Source organism: Pygocentrus nattereri, chromosome 27, assembly GCF_015220715.1.
Source record: "Pygocentrus nattereri isolate fPygNat1 chromosome 27, fPygNat1.pri, whole genome shotgun sequence".
In the NCBI taxonomy this organism is placed as follows: Eukaryota; Metazoa; Chordata; class Actinopteri; order Characiformes; family Serrasalmidae; genus Pygocentrus; species Pygocentrus nattereri.
This window is the reverse complement of record NC_051237.1, coordinates 1798719-1811996: the sequence shown is the minus strand read 5'-3', so window position 1 is coordinate 1811996 and position 13278 is coordinate 1798719. Positions and strand designations below refer to the sequence as shown.

General features: G+C 39.5%; 1 protein-coding gene across 1 annotated transcript; it reads right to left on the bottom strand.

Moving 5' to 3' along the window:
- Positions 1-16: 16 nt before the first annotated feature.
- Positions 17-8192, bottom strand: c27h6orf136 (chromosome 27 C6orf136 homolog). Its single transcript, XM_017708651.2, has 7 exons — positions 7994-8192; positions 6951-7184; positions 4868-5545; positions 4683-4771; positions 4007-4207; positions 2769-2838; positions 17-2467 (listed from the first exon to the last, which is right to left on the bottom strand). Exons 2-7 carry the CDS (start codon positions 7047-7049, stop codon positions 2324-2326), a joined length of 1281 nt encoding a protein of 426 aa, XP_017564140.1. The 5' UTR covers positions 7050-7184; positions 7994-8192; the 3' UTR covers positions 17-2323.
- Between the last annotated feature and the right edge of the window lie 5086 nt (positions 8193-13278).

The window sequence follows — 13278 nt, the reverse complement described above, 5'->3', positions numbered from 1 at the left end:
ATGACGGAGAATGTGATCAACAGTGTCTGTGTCACTTTATTACTCACACACATTTTCATACCAGACTTTGGGTTACTGACCTCAAATAAATAAGCATCACTGAGCCGATTTTCTTTCTCCAATTTTTATGGATGCTACCACTTCTCAATTATCTAAAGAGCAGACTATGCAACAGTTTGTCACACCTTATTGCCAGTTTAAAAGTGCAAGCAGTAGGATGTATTCAGGAAAACGAAGGCTCAGACATACACGTTTTGTTCTCAGTCTACATATTTTATCATGTGCACATGTAATTTGTACTTGTTTGTCACACAAAACTGGCTTTGAACAAAACATTGAACAGTAAAAGGATATATTTCAACAAATATATGCCTATATGTCTGATGTTAGATTGTGAACTACTATAAATAGAGGCAGAAACATCATCTTAACATATGTGACAGAACCAAAGGCTAACAGGAAAACAAGAACCACTTTTTGTCCAGATTAGGGTTAAAACCCTGCTGTAAGCTCAAGCTACTTTGGCATCATCTCTTTGACCAATGTGCTATTTCCCAATCAAAGACTTGCTAGCATGGTCTGGGTTGGTATACCTCTACCAAGGCATCTGTTAATAAACATACAGAAAAGGGATATAATTAAGCTGAAATCAGTTCAGTGTTAACCAGCCCTACAAAGGCATAACTGATCCATTACATTGTAATAAGACTCATAAGACCTTCTGTCTTTAATTGCTAACAAGCTGACTGTAACCAATCCCTGAACTAATCCAAATAAGCACTCTTAGATCACAAACACCGTGAAGCAGAGCAGAAATGGATTCAGACCAATATGCTTCTGCATTTGCTATGTACAGCAGGGCCACTCAGGTTTATGGCACTATATAAGCAGTAACCTATACAGTACCTTTGTACTTCAACCATAGCTGCGCTCACGTGGCCGTTTTGTGCGTTAGAACAAATGGTAACACTTTACTGTACAGCAGCGTTCATAAGGCTCCGTGATAGCTACATAGCATAAGCATTTCATATTTATATGTTTATAAAGAGTTCTTCCAACAAGCACCAACTGGCATAACTTTCTGGATGACACTGACTGATGCAGCCTTTATGACAACTGATGCTTGATGGATGAAGCCTTCATAAATATTAATGTAGGTTTATGTCAGTTGTCTTACAAATGCTGCCCTTCAGTGAAGTATTCCCAAAAAACAGACTCCATTCTGTAAAATACGTAATAAGGTCAATGCAGACAATTTGGGGTTACAAAGTACAATACCAAATAAAACATCTAGCGGCTCCATCTTAATGTAATTAATCCCAGACCAAAGTCAAAAGATGAAAAATAAACATTTTGAAGGTTGAAGTTTGATACCTGTGTGCACATCTGTTTACAAGTGATACTGAACTACCTTTCATCCCAAAGCACATGTTCCTATATCTGAACTGGAGTGAATATTTTCTCATTACTACGTAATGTGCACACGTCAGGAACCAGCCTCAAGGACGTCCACTGCGGAAATCACTAACGTGTCTAATTGGTGGCATGCACCACACAAAAAGGAGGAAGACCGTTACATCACGTTTCATGGATCTACTTGATCTAAGAAAAGACTGGCTTGTATCTGAAACTTGCTCCCTATTCCCCAAATTACTGTAGCTGGAAGTCAAGGCTACTCTACAAGGCAGGACACAGGTTAAGACAACTGATTTCTCCATATAAGTGAAAGATATATACAAAACTAGTGGTACAGATGTTGCTGCAAGCTCAATAAATTATTTCCTATAGTGAAAAGTCTTGTTTAGGCATTTATTAATACACAACTGTGCTCCCTCCTTCCCGCTCATCTGGATGTGTGCTTGTTGTCAGCTGACTCTTATGAAGGATGCATGAAAACTCCCTAATTATGGGTGCCTGATATGTTCCTGAACTAAGAAACTGCCAATCTGTAGTTCGTGGTAGTGTTTGTTTTAGTAAACAGAATGGAAGCAAATGGGGAAGGAAAAACAGCCAATACTAAAGTAATGATTTCCAGCGCACATTGAGAGCACTGAAAGGCTTTCTGTAAGCATCAGCTGATGTACTGCTACTACAGAGCTTTGGGCTGAGACATAGCACAGTACCTTGTAATCAATTAGACAAGCAAGATAACTGACAATGATATGGTATAACTGTTACTCCTGTAAACGGTGCTGTTCTCATCCTTGGGTTAATGGGTTTTTCAGTTTTTTCAAGAGGTTTACTCTTCAATCTCATTTCCACATCAGAAACACGTTCTTCTACCCACACACTCCCACACAGTGCCTTTCCTGTGCTCTCCTCCTTACTCTCGACCCTGTCTGAAAGAGGAGAGGAACAGTGGCAGCAGATTAAGAGCGGGCCGATGCTCCTGAATCCCCAGGGCCACCAGGGCCCCAGCTAGCAGTGAAGTCACTTTGGGCAGCACAGGCGGCTGAGCTTGCATTACCTGAAAGATTAAAAAACATACACACAAAATTGCCATGATTCAGCACCCCTGTCCCAGATTTGCCACGGTTTAAAAGAACAGTTCACAGATAAATCAAAATTTACACAACTGTCCATATGCGCAAGTCAGCCACAACTTCTATTATAATAAGAGAAAAAAAAAAAAAAAAAAAAACACATGAATGATATTTCCACTCCTTATTACTGAAAGTTATAAAGTTATAAGACCAAGCATGTCTGAACCATTCATTTAATGTTTTAACTACAAGCATACATCATAAGCAAAATAAAGAAGCTCTGACCTTTTCAACTTTATGACAGTGTATAAGCCCATCAGAGCCCAGGTAGAAGGTAGAGAATGCATCGAAGGTCCTGAAAAAGTAATAAAAGTAAATGTTCAAGGACAAATGTTGAGGTTACAGAGCTACTCCTCATATTTATTTACACTTTCTCTCATAACAAAAACAGGAAAGCCACTCATTTATATCTGCTGCCACAAGGGTTCTGCCATGTGCACATCCTCGCTGGCAAGAGTAAAATCATTTGATCGATTTCAGCGTGTAGAACTGGAGCAGTCTGTGTGCAACCGTCTTTGCTATAATTATGTAAGACATGCATGAAGCTCCTTTTCTTGTTAGATGTGCCGTTTTTCAGATTGCAAACAGAGCAAATCAGAGCAAACAATAAAGCACAACTGATACACGAATGAGAAAATTCATGCTATTTTTGTTCAAAGTGGTAGTGTGAGACACAAACTGAATACAAGTCTATCCATTTTCAGCATTAGATGATCTTTCAGACCTGTCAAAATAAAATTGACGAATCCAGCGATGGAATGCACATCTGAATGCAAAAAACATGCATTAGCAGGTTTAAAGCTCTGCTGCTGCTCCTACATTCCAGGCCAAGTAGTTATTAACATTCTCACAAATGGTAACTACCAAACAGAAGACGAAAGATGCCCATGTTTGGCAATGTTTGCAAACACCTTTTTAGCAGCTCGTTATGACTAGCAACTTGAAGTGACTCAAAGATACGTCAGAATTGACAACCATCATTTGAGCTGCGACCCCCAGGGTGAGAATCACTGTTTTAAACACTGTGTACTTTCTGGGAGCTTGATCATTTATGCCCCTTGTGGATTAAGAAGATATAACACTGACTTAGAAATCAGGTTTACTGCTGTTATGTATCCTATTTATTTTCCTTTGTATCCTATGTATCCTACATTTTTTTATAATGCATTCAAATGTCAAATGTTTCTTAATATTTGACCAATAAACAAGGGAAAATTTTGAATCAGATTTCTGATCCTTTCTGATAGCCCCATGTTCTTTACAAAGGCAACAAAATTCAGAAAATCGCATTATTAACTGAAGAGCAGATAAAAAGGCAGGAATAGCTCCTAGCTTGCAGTGGCCTTAATGGGTTAACAACCAGACAACATTATGAGAGAGCAGTACATAAACAGTTTATTCAAAGACGTGAGGAAGACTGAAAACATAGGGAAACAAACAAGTCTGCAAATAGTCCGTCTTGCCTGTAAAGCTGAGTCTTGTCTTTCTTGTAAAAGCGGAGCAGTAGAGAATGGAAAGGAAGGCCCTTGACCCTCCAGCGCGCTTTGATAGAGCCGTCCTCCGGGTGCTTCGTTAGCTTCAGCACCTCCAGCCGTGCCTCCGCATAATAGCACAGACACAGCAACCGCCACAGCGACAGGGTCAGCTGGTATGCCACACGGCCTCTAAGGCAACAAAGATACAGTGCACTTTTGGCTCACTGCTGCAAATAATTCAGCATAATGACCTTCCTGAAATATTAATTACATATAAATGATGTGAACTATATAAACACAGTTTATTAAATTATCCAAACTAAATGAAAAATTATACAATATTAAATTTAAAATTCTGTAATTTGTTGGTCTGTAAACTGTACAATTATTTCGTTTCAGACAGGTGTCTAAAATGATTAATATGTTGGTCCTGTGCAACGTCCTGTGTAAATGATGAACAGAACTGTAGAAGATAATGTTATATATGTATTTGTTTCCAATTATTGTTCAGAGTTCTTGAAATATTAAATAAAATGCATAAAATGTCTACAAATACCTTTCAGTGAAGTGCTGTTATTTTTGATGACTGGATTCAAATATTACACCCAAAAAAAACAAAATAATAATAATGATAATAATAACAATAATGTAATAATAAACGCACCTCGTCTTGGTGTTGAGAAGACCATTGATGAATTCGACATCAATGGAATACATGCTGTAATCATGATTCTTCACAAAAAAGGCAGGAAGCTGAAACAAAATGAAGAGAGCGATTAAATTATGATGCAGAAGACGAGGCAGAAGCCAGAAAGTACCAGGATGAACATATGATGCTTTTTGTTTTACCTCAATCCTTAGTTTTTCGTACATCAGAGCCAGCTTCTCCTCATTCTCCATGTCCCTCTCACTGGGACCACTCACCATGCCCTCAGTCTCAGCAGGACTGCAGAGGGAGGTAAAGGAAGGTGGAGAGCAAGTACGTCCAATCCTCACCCTATCTCCAGGCACAGGCACATGCTCCATTCCAGGGCAGTGAAAGCAATAGAAATGAGAGCCCAAAATGAATGGAGCTGGACATCCTTCAGTCTCAAACAAACTCCTGAACGAGCCTCTCTCCCTCTGCTCCCACACGGGCTTTTTCTCAGTCCCGGACATTTTAACAATGCTAATGTCATCTTCTCTCCTCCCGTCAACAGTGGTCAAAGAAAAAACAAGGTCAGTGGGTCTGTTGGCTCCTAAAGCCAGGAACTCGCCCAACTTGACTTGTCCAAACAGGGGCACCTCCACCAGGGTATGCTGTTCATCCGGCTCGCTGGGTTTGAGCAGAACACACAGGCTAAGGGTCTCCTCAAATTCCTCTTCTAGACTGTGCGCTCTGTCTTTGTGTGGCTGGCAGGCATGGTGGAAGGGATGAGAAAGGGACGGCTTTTTTACAGTTTGATAGCAGAGGCTGTTTGGGGGAGCCAAAGCCCACGATGCGCTGCTAAGGACTCTACAGGTGCCATTCAACTGTGAGTCAAGTGCCTGTAAAAGAGAAAAATGTGGCTGCATTACAGACCTGCCAGCATGAACAGCCTGAACTCTCAAACTTGAAAATAAAATACTCATTTCTGCAGGATTCAATAATAGTGATGCATACAAAGTCTGTCAGAGTTGCTTTACATAAAATGGTGCCCTGCAGAGAAACAACTTCTATTTTTTTTATAGTGGTGGTGACAGCAACAACCAACCTCACAGAAACCCTGAAACAGTTCCACGTGACACATTTATTTCCACCATTTATCTGTTCCTACTCAAACTGTCAGTGTGTGTGCGCACTGACTTCTGCAGGACAGCCAAAAAATAACAGTTGGCCTCATTCACAAACGTCTTCCTAAGCTTGTCGTTAAACCACAGAACTGTGGTTAGATGCGTGCGTAGATTCTGTTCTTGCTCAAGAACAAGTTCCCAATTAGAAATCACTGGTCAGTGTCAGAATCTGTGTGAAATGGTTTTAAGAAGAAATTTATTCTTAAGAACGGTTGGTAAAGGAGATCTATTGTTTTTATTCACGGGTTCTCATATTCATTATCATTCAAATCATTTGTTATGTCTCTTTTTCCACCATTTTCCCCTCATTTGGCTAAAAAAAAAAAAAACCAAAAGTTCCATGTTTGACCATTTTCACTTAAAAAATCATTTTCAGCTCATCCCTGTTTACAGATGCAAAATGCTAATACTTTTGAGACTATTTTGCTTTAGAATACTCTGCATTCACCTCTACGTGGAGTTGGGCCATTTGACAATATTTTACCAAAATCGTGATGAATTACACCACAGCTTGCCTTTTAAATATACATAATAAAAAGTACAATGATGTATTTTCACCACATCACCTACCCCAACCCTTATGCCAGGAGTGGGCACCTTTTTACAATTATCATGAGATACAACACCACAATATGCAATATACAATTTTAAAATACAAAAAATATACAATTTTCTGAGCATATAAATGGACATTGTGCAATGCATTATGTGAAACGCTGGATAAAAAACATTGTAGTTTGTGTAGTTTCTTTTTTATGTGGCACTTCTGGTACATGTGTTTCAATTGATCAAAGATAAAAAAAAATATTGTGATGCATATCATGTGTTGTAAGAATTATTAATACTGCATTATATTCTTACCATACCACCATATCTTAAACCGATTGGAAAGCACTGCCTTTAGACACCCAATAATATAGCCGTACCATTCTCTGGAAGGCGGCTTCTGGAAGTGTTTAACACATTGGACATCTGGTTCGTTTCTTCGCAACTGTGAGCAATTTTAACTCTGCAGGTTTCTCCAGAATGATGAATGATGCATTTCACATCAACCAGCTCTGGATTACTTTACTTACATACTGAAAAATCTCTGTAACTCTCCCTTAGTAAGTGTGCCTACCTGCCATATGCTCCAGCTCTGTTTTCTTAACGGCTGCCTTCTGCCATGGCTCCTGATGCAACCCACCCAAAAAGAGACACCCCCTCTGCACACAGCCATTCAGGTCAGGGCGCTGGGGAACCTCACGAATTTACTCTATCAACACACTTGCATAATTAAGCAAATCAGTCATGAGGCCTATTTTCCCATCCAGTGACACGTCCTGGTCCAGCTCCTCCGCAGTGCAGTGGAAGCCTTGAGAGAAAACAAAGGGGAGACGGAGCTCAGCTGGTCCACTAATATTCAACACACAGGAAAAGATCTGCACCTGTCAGAATCATTTCATAACAAGACAAAGAACAGTTATTCTAATGATAACAAAGCATAAAATATGATAACATAAGCAAAAGGGCACTAAAACCCTCTGGTCAGAAAAACAGAGGCAGCCCAGCACACGGCCTGTCCAGTTATGAGCGGCAGCAGCAAGTTCGAAAAAAGACAGGAAAAAAAACATGACTCCATGACCCGGAAACCTGAACGAAGCAAGGTAACGTCACTGCTGCACCATTTAAGGTGGAACTTCACTCGAAGGGTTACATTAACTGCTGCATCTTTTAAGGTGGAACGGAAAATTAGCTGGCTTAAACCTTGTGAAGCATATTACAAACCTATTATCTTAACGTTACAGATAATACAGAATGGAAAATAAGCCTTAAGGTACATGATGTGTAAAACTGTGGCCAGTAAACTTTAATAAGCTGAGCTGAGGGACAAGTGAGGTTAGCTGGTTGTTTTGTTTTCTAAGAGCAACGCTACGCTATTGAGCTGACTGCAAAGCAGTATATGAAACCATTTCAAATGAAGTATTTCGGAGGAAAAGGGCGAATAAACTAAATCCTGTGCGGTCGTCTTCACTCAAACGCCGCCCTGCAGTCAGTCAGTTAGTCAACGCTAGCTAGGCTAACTCGCTTAGCCGGCTTCGGCTACATGCTTTAACATAACCGGCCAGCCGGCTAACCGCTAACTAGCCTAGCTCTGCTTTCAAGTCAGCGGAGGACGCAAACCTGTACGGCGCGGAATTCAGACGGCGCTGTGAGGGGCTGTTAGTGTGTGCTGGAGTCCAGGGAAGGCGCTCCGCAGCGCCGAGGCTACAGCGCGTCGGTACTGAAGTCGGTTTGCGCTGCCAGCGTTTCGCAGACGTCTCATTCGCTTCCAATGCCCTTCACCGCGCCGCCACTGCGCATGCGCTCTACGCTCCGGGCCGTTCTAGAACAGCGCCCATCGGCGCTCAGTAGCACACTTCAAAGTAAAAGCATGGCTGTCAGTGCACCTTAACCCCTTCAGTCCCGAGACAGTTGCCTCGCAGCAAGGAGGGCCTGGGGTCGTCCCCAGCAGGGCGATCACGGTCCTCTCTGTGTGGGTTTCCTCCCACAGTCCACAGATATGCAGTCAGGGCGTTTGAACGTGAAAAATTGCCCCTAGGTGTGAGTGTCTGTGAGTGTGTGAGTGACAGTGTCTGTCTGTCTGCCCTGCGATGGACTGGCGACCTGTTCAGGGTGTATCTACCTTTCGCCCAATGACAGCTGAGGTAGGCTCCAGAACCCCCTGCAACCCCGTGACCCAGAAGGAGAAGCGGCTTAGAAGATGTGTTTTTGTTAAGAAACATGTTCTCTGCTGCGTGCTAATTAAGTTAAGTGGTACTTTTATTAATCCCACAAACGGGGAAATTCCACCTCCACATAAAACACCACATGCACACTAGTGAATAGACACACACACTAGGGGGCAGTGAGCACACTTGCCCGGAGCGGTGGGCAGCCCTATCCACAGCACCCGGGGAGCAATTGGGGGGTTAGGTGTCTTGCTCAAGGACACCTCACTCATGTGTTGTCAGCCCTGGGAATCGAACGGGCAACCTTCTGGTTACAGGGCCAGTTCTCTAACCTCCAGCCCATGACTGCCCCCTAACACGTTATGTGAATTATTTTTTTGTTTAATGGGAAACATGTAATCAGTGACTAATATATTTGTGTAATATTTGAATCAGAAATAGTGATCAGTATACTGGACATTTGGACTTTTTTTTTTTTAATTAACATAATTCGTGCTGCATAACAAAGCACAGATCAAGCACTGAACTTTTCACAGTTTACTGTATGTGCAGATACATGAAAAGTTTCTGAACTCTTAGGACTACCTGGAGATCAGATAAGATAATCCTTTATTAGTCCCACAATGGGGATATTCACAAAAAGTGAAGGTACCCTCCCAAGCTTTGCAGGAGCAGTGGAATAAATACAATGTTAAAGGATATTTACATCATAATAATAAACAAAGAGCTATTCAACACAAAGCATACACACTGGTTTACATTACTATATCTAAAAAGAACAAGTGGTTGAAACAATCAAGGTCGCTGAAGAAAAAAATCTGCAAACATTGCACCTCACATTTTACATAGATATATACGTAATATTAAATGTTACATATATCACTTCAAACATGTTAACTGATAAAACATTTTATACACTACAATGCAAGTAACGTTTCTGAAGCACAGGAAACGTTGAGTTTTTTTCTTTGCGTCTGTTATCCTGATGATAAAATATGTCCAGTTTTCGATATTTCATTAGCCTAATTCGAATGTCCAGCATACTAGACAGCAAAAGCTACCGAAATCACAACCAAACAATATTATGCCCGAATTCATAGATCATCATCTACTGTCACTCCTAAACACGTGTTAGATTTTACGTTTAACTAAACCAACAAAAATCTTAAATGGCTGTGTCTTGTAAAGTCTGAGCCTATTATACTAATCAAAGCATCATTTACTGCATTTAATCCAAAAGTCCTGACCACTTGACATTAAACTTGATCTCAAAGTTTGTGGCTGTAGAAATAAATAGCTACCATCTCACTTTTTAACATTTCATAAGAGGGACCTTCTAGGACATACATACAAAACCATTTCTGAAACAAGTGCAGAGTAGATTACACGCAATATTTCATTGGGTCATTGAGGCAGTGAGTGTCCATCTCTCCAGCTGCCATGTTTGCTTCTGTTTGAGTGAAGATTAAAAAGGAAAACATTGTATTAAATGATCAACCAATGCAAAGACCTTCTGTGAAAAAGAGTTCTGTAAAAACGAACGAACGTGAGTGTGATGACACGCCTGCTTCTATAGAGTTACAATACTTAGGGAAAATGTCCTGGACATATACTGGATGTTTGGCATGAGGAGATTAAAGGGGAATTCCACCAAAGTTTTCAAAATATCTGCACGATTCTGCATAATGGTTGAGATGTAAACAAACATAATCAGTTTATTTACCATCCAAAATCAACAGTGAACCTAAAGATGTCTTCAGAGTTTTTTATGTGATGTTGATGATGTTAAAACAGAGTTTAAAAAAAGTTTTCTTTGGGGACTGTTTTGCCTTAGAACACCCTTCCTGAACCCCACCACCATGAACAGATTAAAATAGATAGATTACAATACATTTTAGACCAAAATGTCGTCACAACTCTACCATAAAACAGTGTCTCAGACGTCAGACAGAGTATTCAGAAACATTTATGTAATGACTTTCTGTAAGGAAGCTTTTGGAGGTGGACATCTGGTTTCTATCACCACCACCGTGAACTCCGAATTCTGACTCGGTAAGTTTCTCTAGAACGAAGCATGTCACACCGAACCGCTCTGACTGACTTCGTTCACATTGTTAACCATGTAAATATACAGAAATTTTCAAAAATCTGTGGAGTTTCCCTTTAGTTCGCATTTGTTTGTTTAAAGTCAACCCGAAATCAAATTGTGCCTGTTAATTCATGTCCCTGGTCACATTAAACATGAGTCACCCTATTATTTAAACAACAGTAGTCCATTTCTGGCATATCGCTGCCCAATTTTTGTCATTTTTCAGTTTTTGACCATTTCAAAGGACCTGTTCTCCTTTACATTTTTTGTAAATTTCACAATGAATGGACCAAAAGAAACAACCCAAAATGACTTGGAAAGACGTCTGGTTCCATTGACTTACATTAAAACTACAGTAGTTTTTTTCTTTCTCCTGTAAAGTTACCATTTTGGAGATCTGAGTTTTTGTTCCGACAACAGCGATATATTTTTTATTATCACGTTTCATTTTAAAAGCTTTTTTGAGAAGCTTCTGATTATAAAAATCATAAAGCTTCATTTTTATTTTCTTTGTGGTGGATTTCGAGAAAATTGTTTTTTCCCAAATATTTATAGGGGAACATTAAGGCCCAAGTAGTGAACATTAAGGCCCAAGTAGTGAACATTAAGGCCCAAGTAATGAACATTAAGGCCCATGGTTGCAAAAATGCCTCCGTTTTGTGTACATACAACATCTTTTATTTGTTTGTTGAGATTAAATTTTATCAGTAAATATGTTAGAAATGAAGAAGAAACTATCACAGCTCAAATACTTACTTTTTTTTGCTCCAAAACACAGAGCAAGCATGTTAATAAGAGGTAGACATTTGATTTTGACAAGTGATGCTACACATTTCTACAGCCTGTTTGAATTCAGTGTTTTTATGCCATGAAAACACATTTACATACATTGCCTATTCCGCATACACTAGTTTAGTTGCGGTTATTCGTGCTGAAGTTTTAAGGAGTGCATCAGCATCATATGGTTTATCATATGCATCATATGGTTTAAGGGGAGCAAATGGCAAATGTTCAGTGCAGTTCCATTCAATTTCAGTGCTTTTTACCACAGGCACTGTGCCAAAGCAGCTTTACAGACATAAAAGATGTACTTTAAGATTCCTGCCTCCTGCTACAGCTATAAAAATATAGCAAGGGCTAAAAATACCTGTGGTGTCCTATGGATAGGTGCAAAAGCAGAGAAAATCACAGCCCTCAGTACACCCCTAAATTTGAATCTACACACCCGAAACACACACACACACACACACACACACACACACACACACACACACACACATATATATATATATATCTAATATATATAAATAGATATATAATTTACTTCAGTAGTGAGTTTATCACAATATACATTAGAATAAAGTCATATTCATAATACAAATAAACATAAAAACAATAAAAAGTAACAAGAATTTATTGGGTCCATATTTTTCCTATTATATATATATATACACTCCAAATTTCAAGCTATGTTATGATCCACACCCAAATCGCACAAGAAATTAGACAGAGTGAACTGAACTTCCTATCTGCAGCCAGCACAGTTCAACTACAAGAACCAAAGAAATAAGAAATGTCCTAAGCCCTAATAAGAGGATACTTGGTATTTGCTACTATAAAATAATAAAAAATACACATAATTAGTCATAAAAATAGAGTCCAAATATCTACAGAGAGTTGGACATTCAAGGTGACATTTTACTGTGCTCTCTTAGTTAAAATGTAAACCTTAGTGACCCCAGAATTGCACATTCCTCTCATTTACAGTACAAAAAAAAGAAAACCAAAGAAATAAAAGGTGGGAAAAACAGTGGCTACACTAAGGTCTGCACTCTTGTCTCCAGCCACTCCATCTTCGTAGGTTATTTCAGTAACTATGTCTGCTGACGCACTCTGAGAGCTTTCCTTCCGTCACCAGCCTCCACAGTCCAGTCTTTCTCTCCAGTGTTACTGACAGTTTAACAGGGCAAACCACCAAGACTGCATTCAGGGTTTCCACTGCGTACACACGGATAAAAGGCGGAGAACACCAGACTAGCCTTCCTGCTGGGTACCGGTGTCCCTCCTTCTCCCTTCACAGCTGGGACCTAGTGTCCCATAGGCTACATTAATCACTGTAGGAGCAAAAACGTTTACCCCCATTTTTGTTGTTTTAAAATTTTTTAACATAATTTGAAAACATATTTTACACTATGTCGAAATTTCATGACAAATGGACCTACCGAAATTGTTTAAACTTACTTTATACTTACTAAAATTGTTACATGAACTTTGACAGGTTGAAAGTTAAGAATATTTTCCTTTTCCTTTGAAGTTTTTTGAAGTTTTTGTCCAACAGCAATGATATGATATACAGATAGTGTAAGGCTTCAGTTTACAAGCTCGTCATGAAGAAGAATGGCACAAGTACCCAAAAAAAGAAAGGCTCCTAGTTTGGTGCATATTACATAGTAACAAAGATTCAGTCCCTTATTGATTGATTGATTGATTGATTGATTGATTGATTAATTGCCGTTTCAATGGCAGGAAGCAGAGGTGTTTTTAGCTTACATTACTGGGAAAGTTAAGGATATGTATTTAATAATGTGCTTACATAGTCAATACACCTAAAACATTAAAGAGGCAGATAAATGTTCTGGTTGACTAAC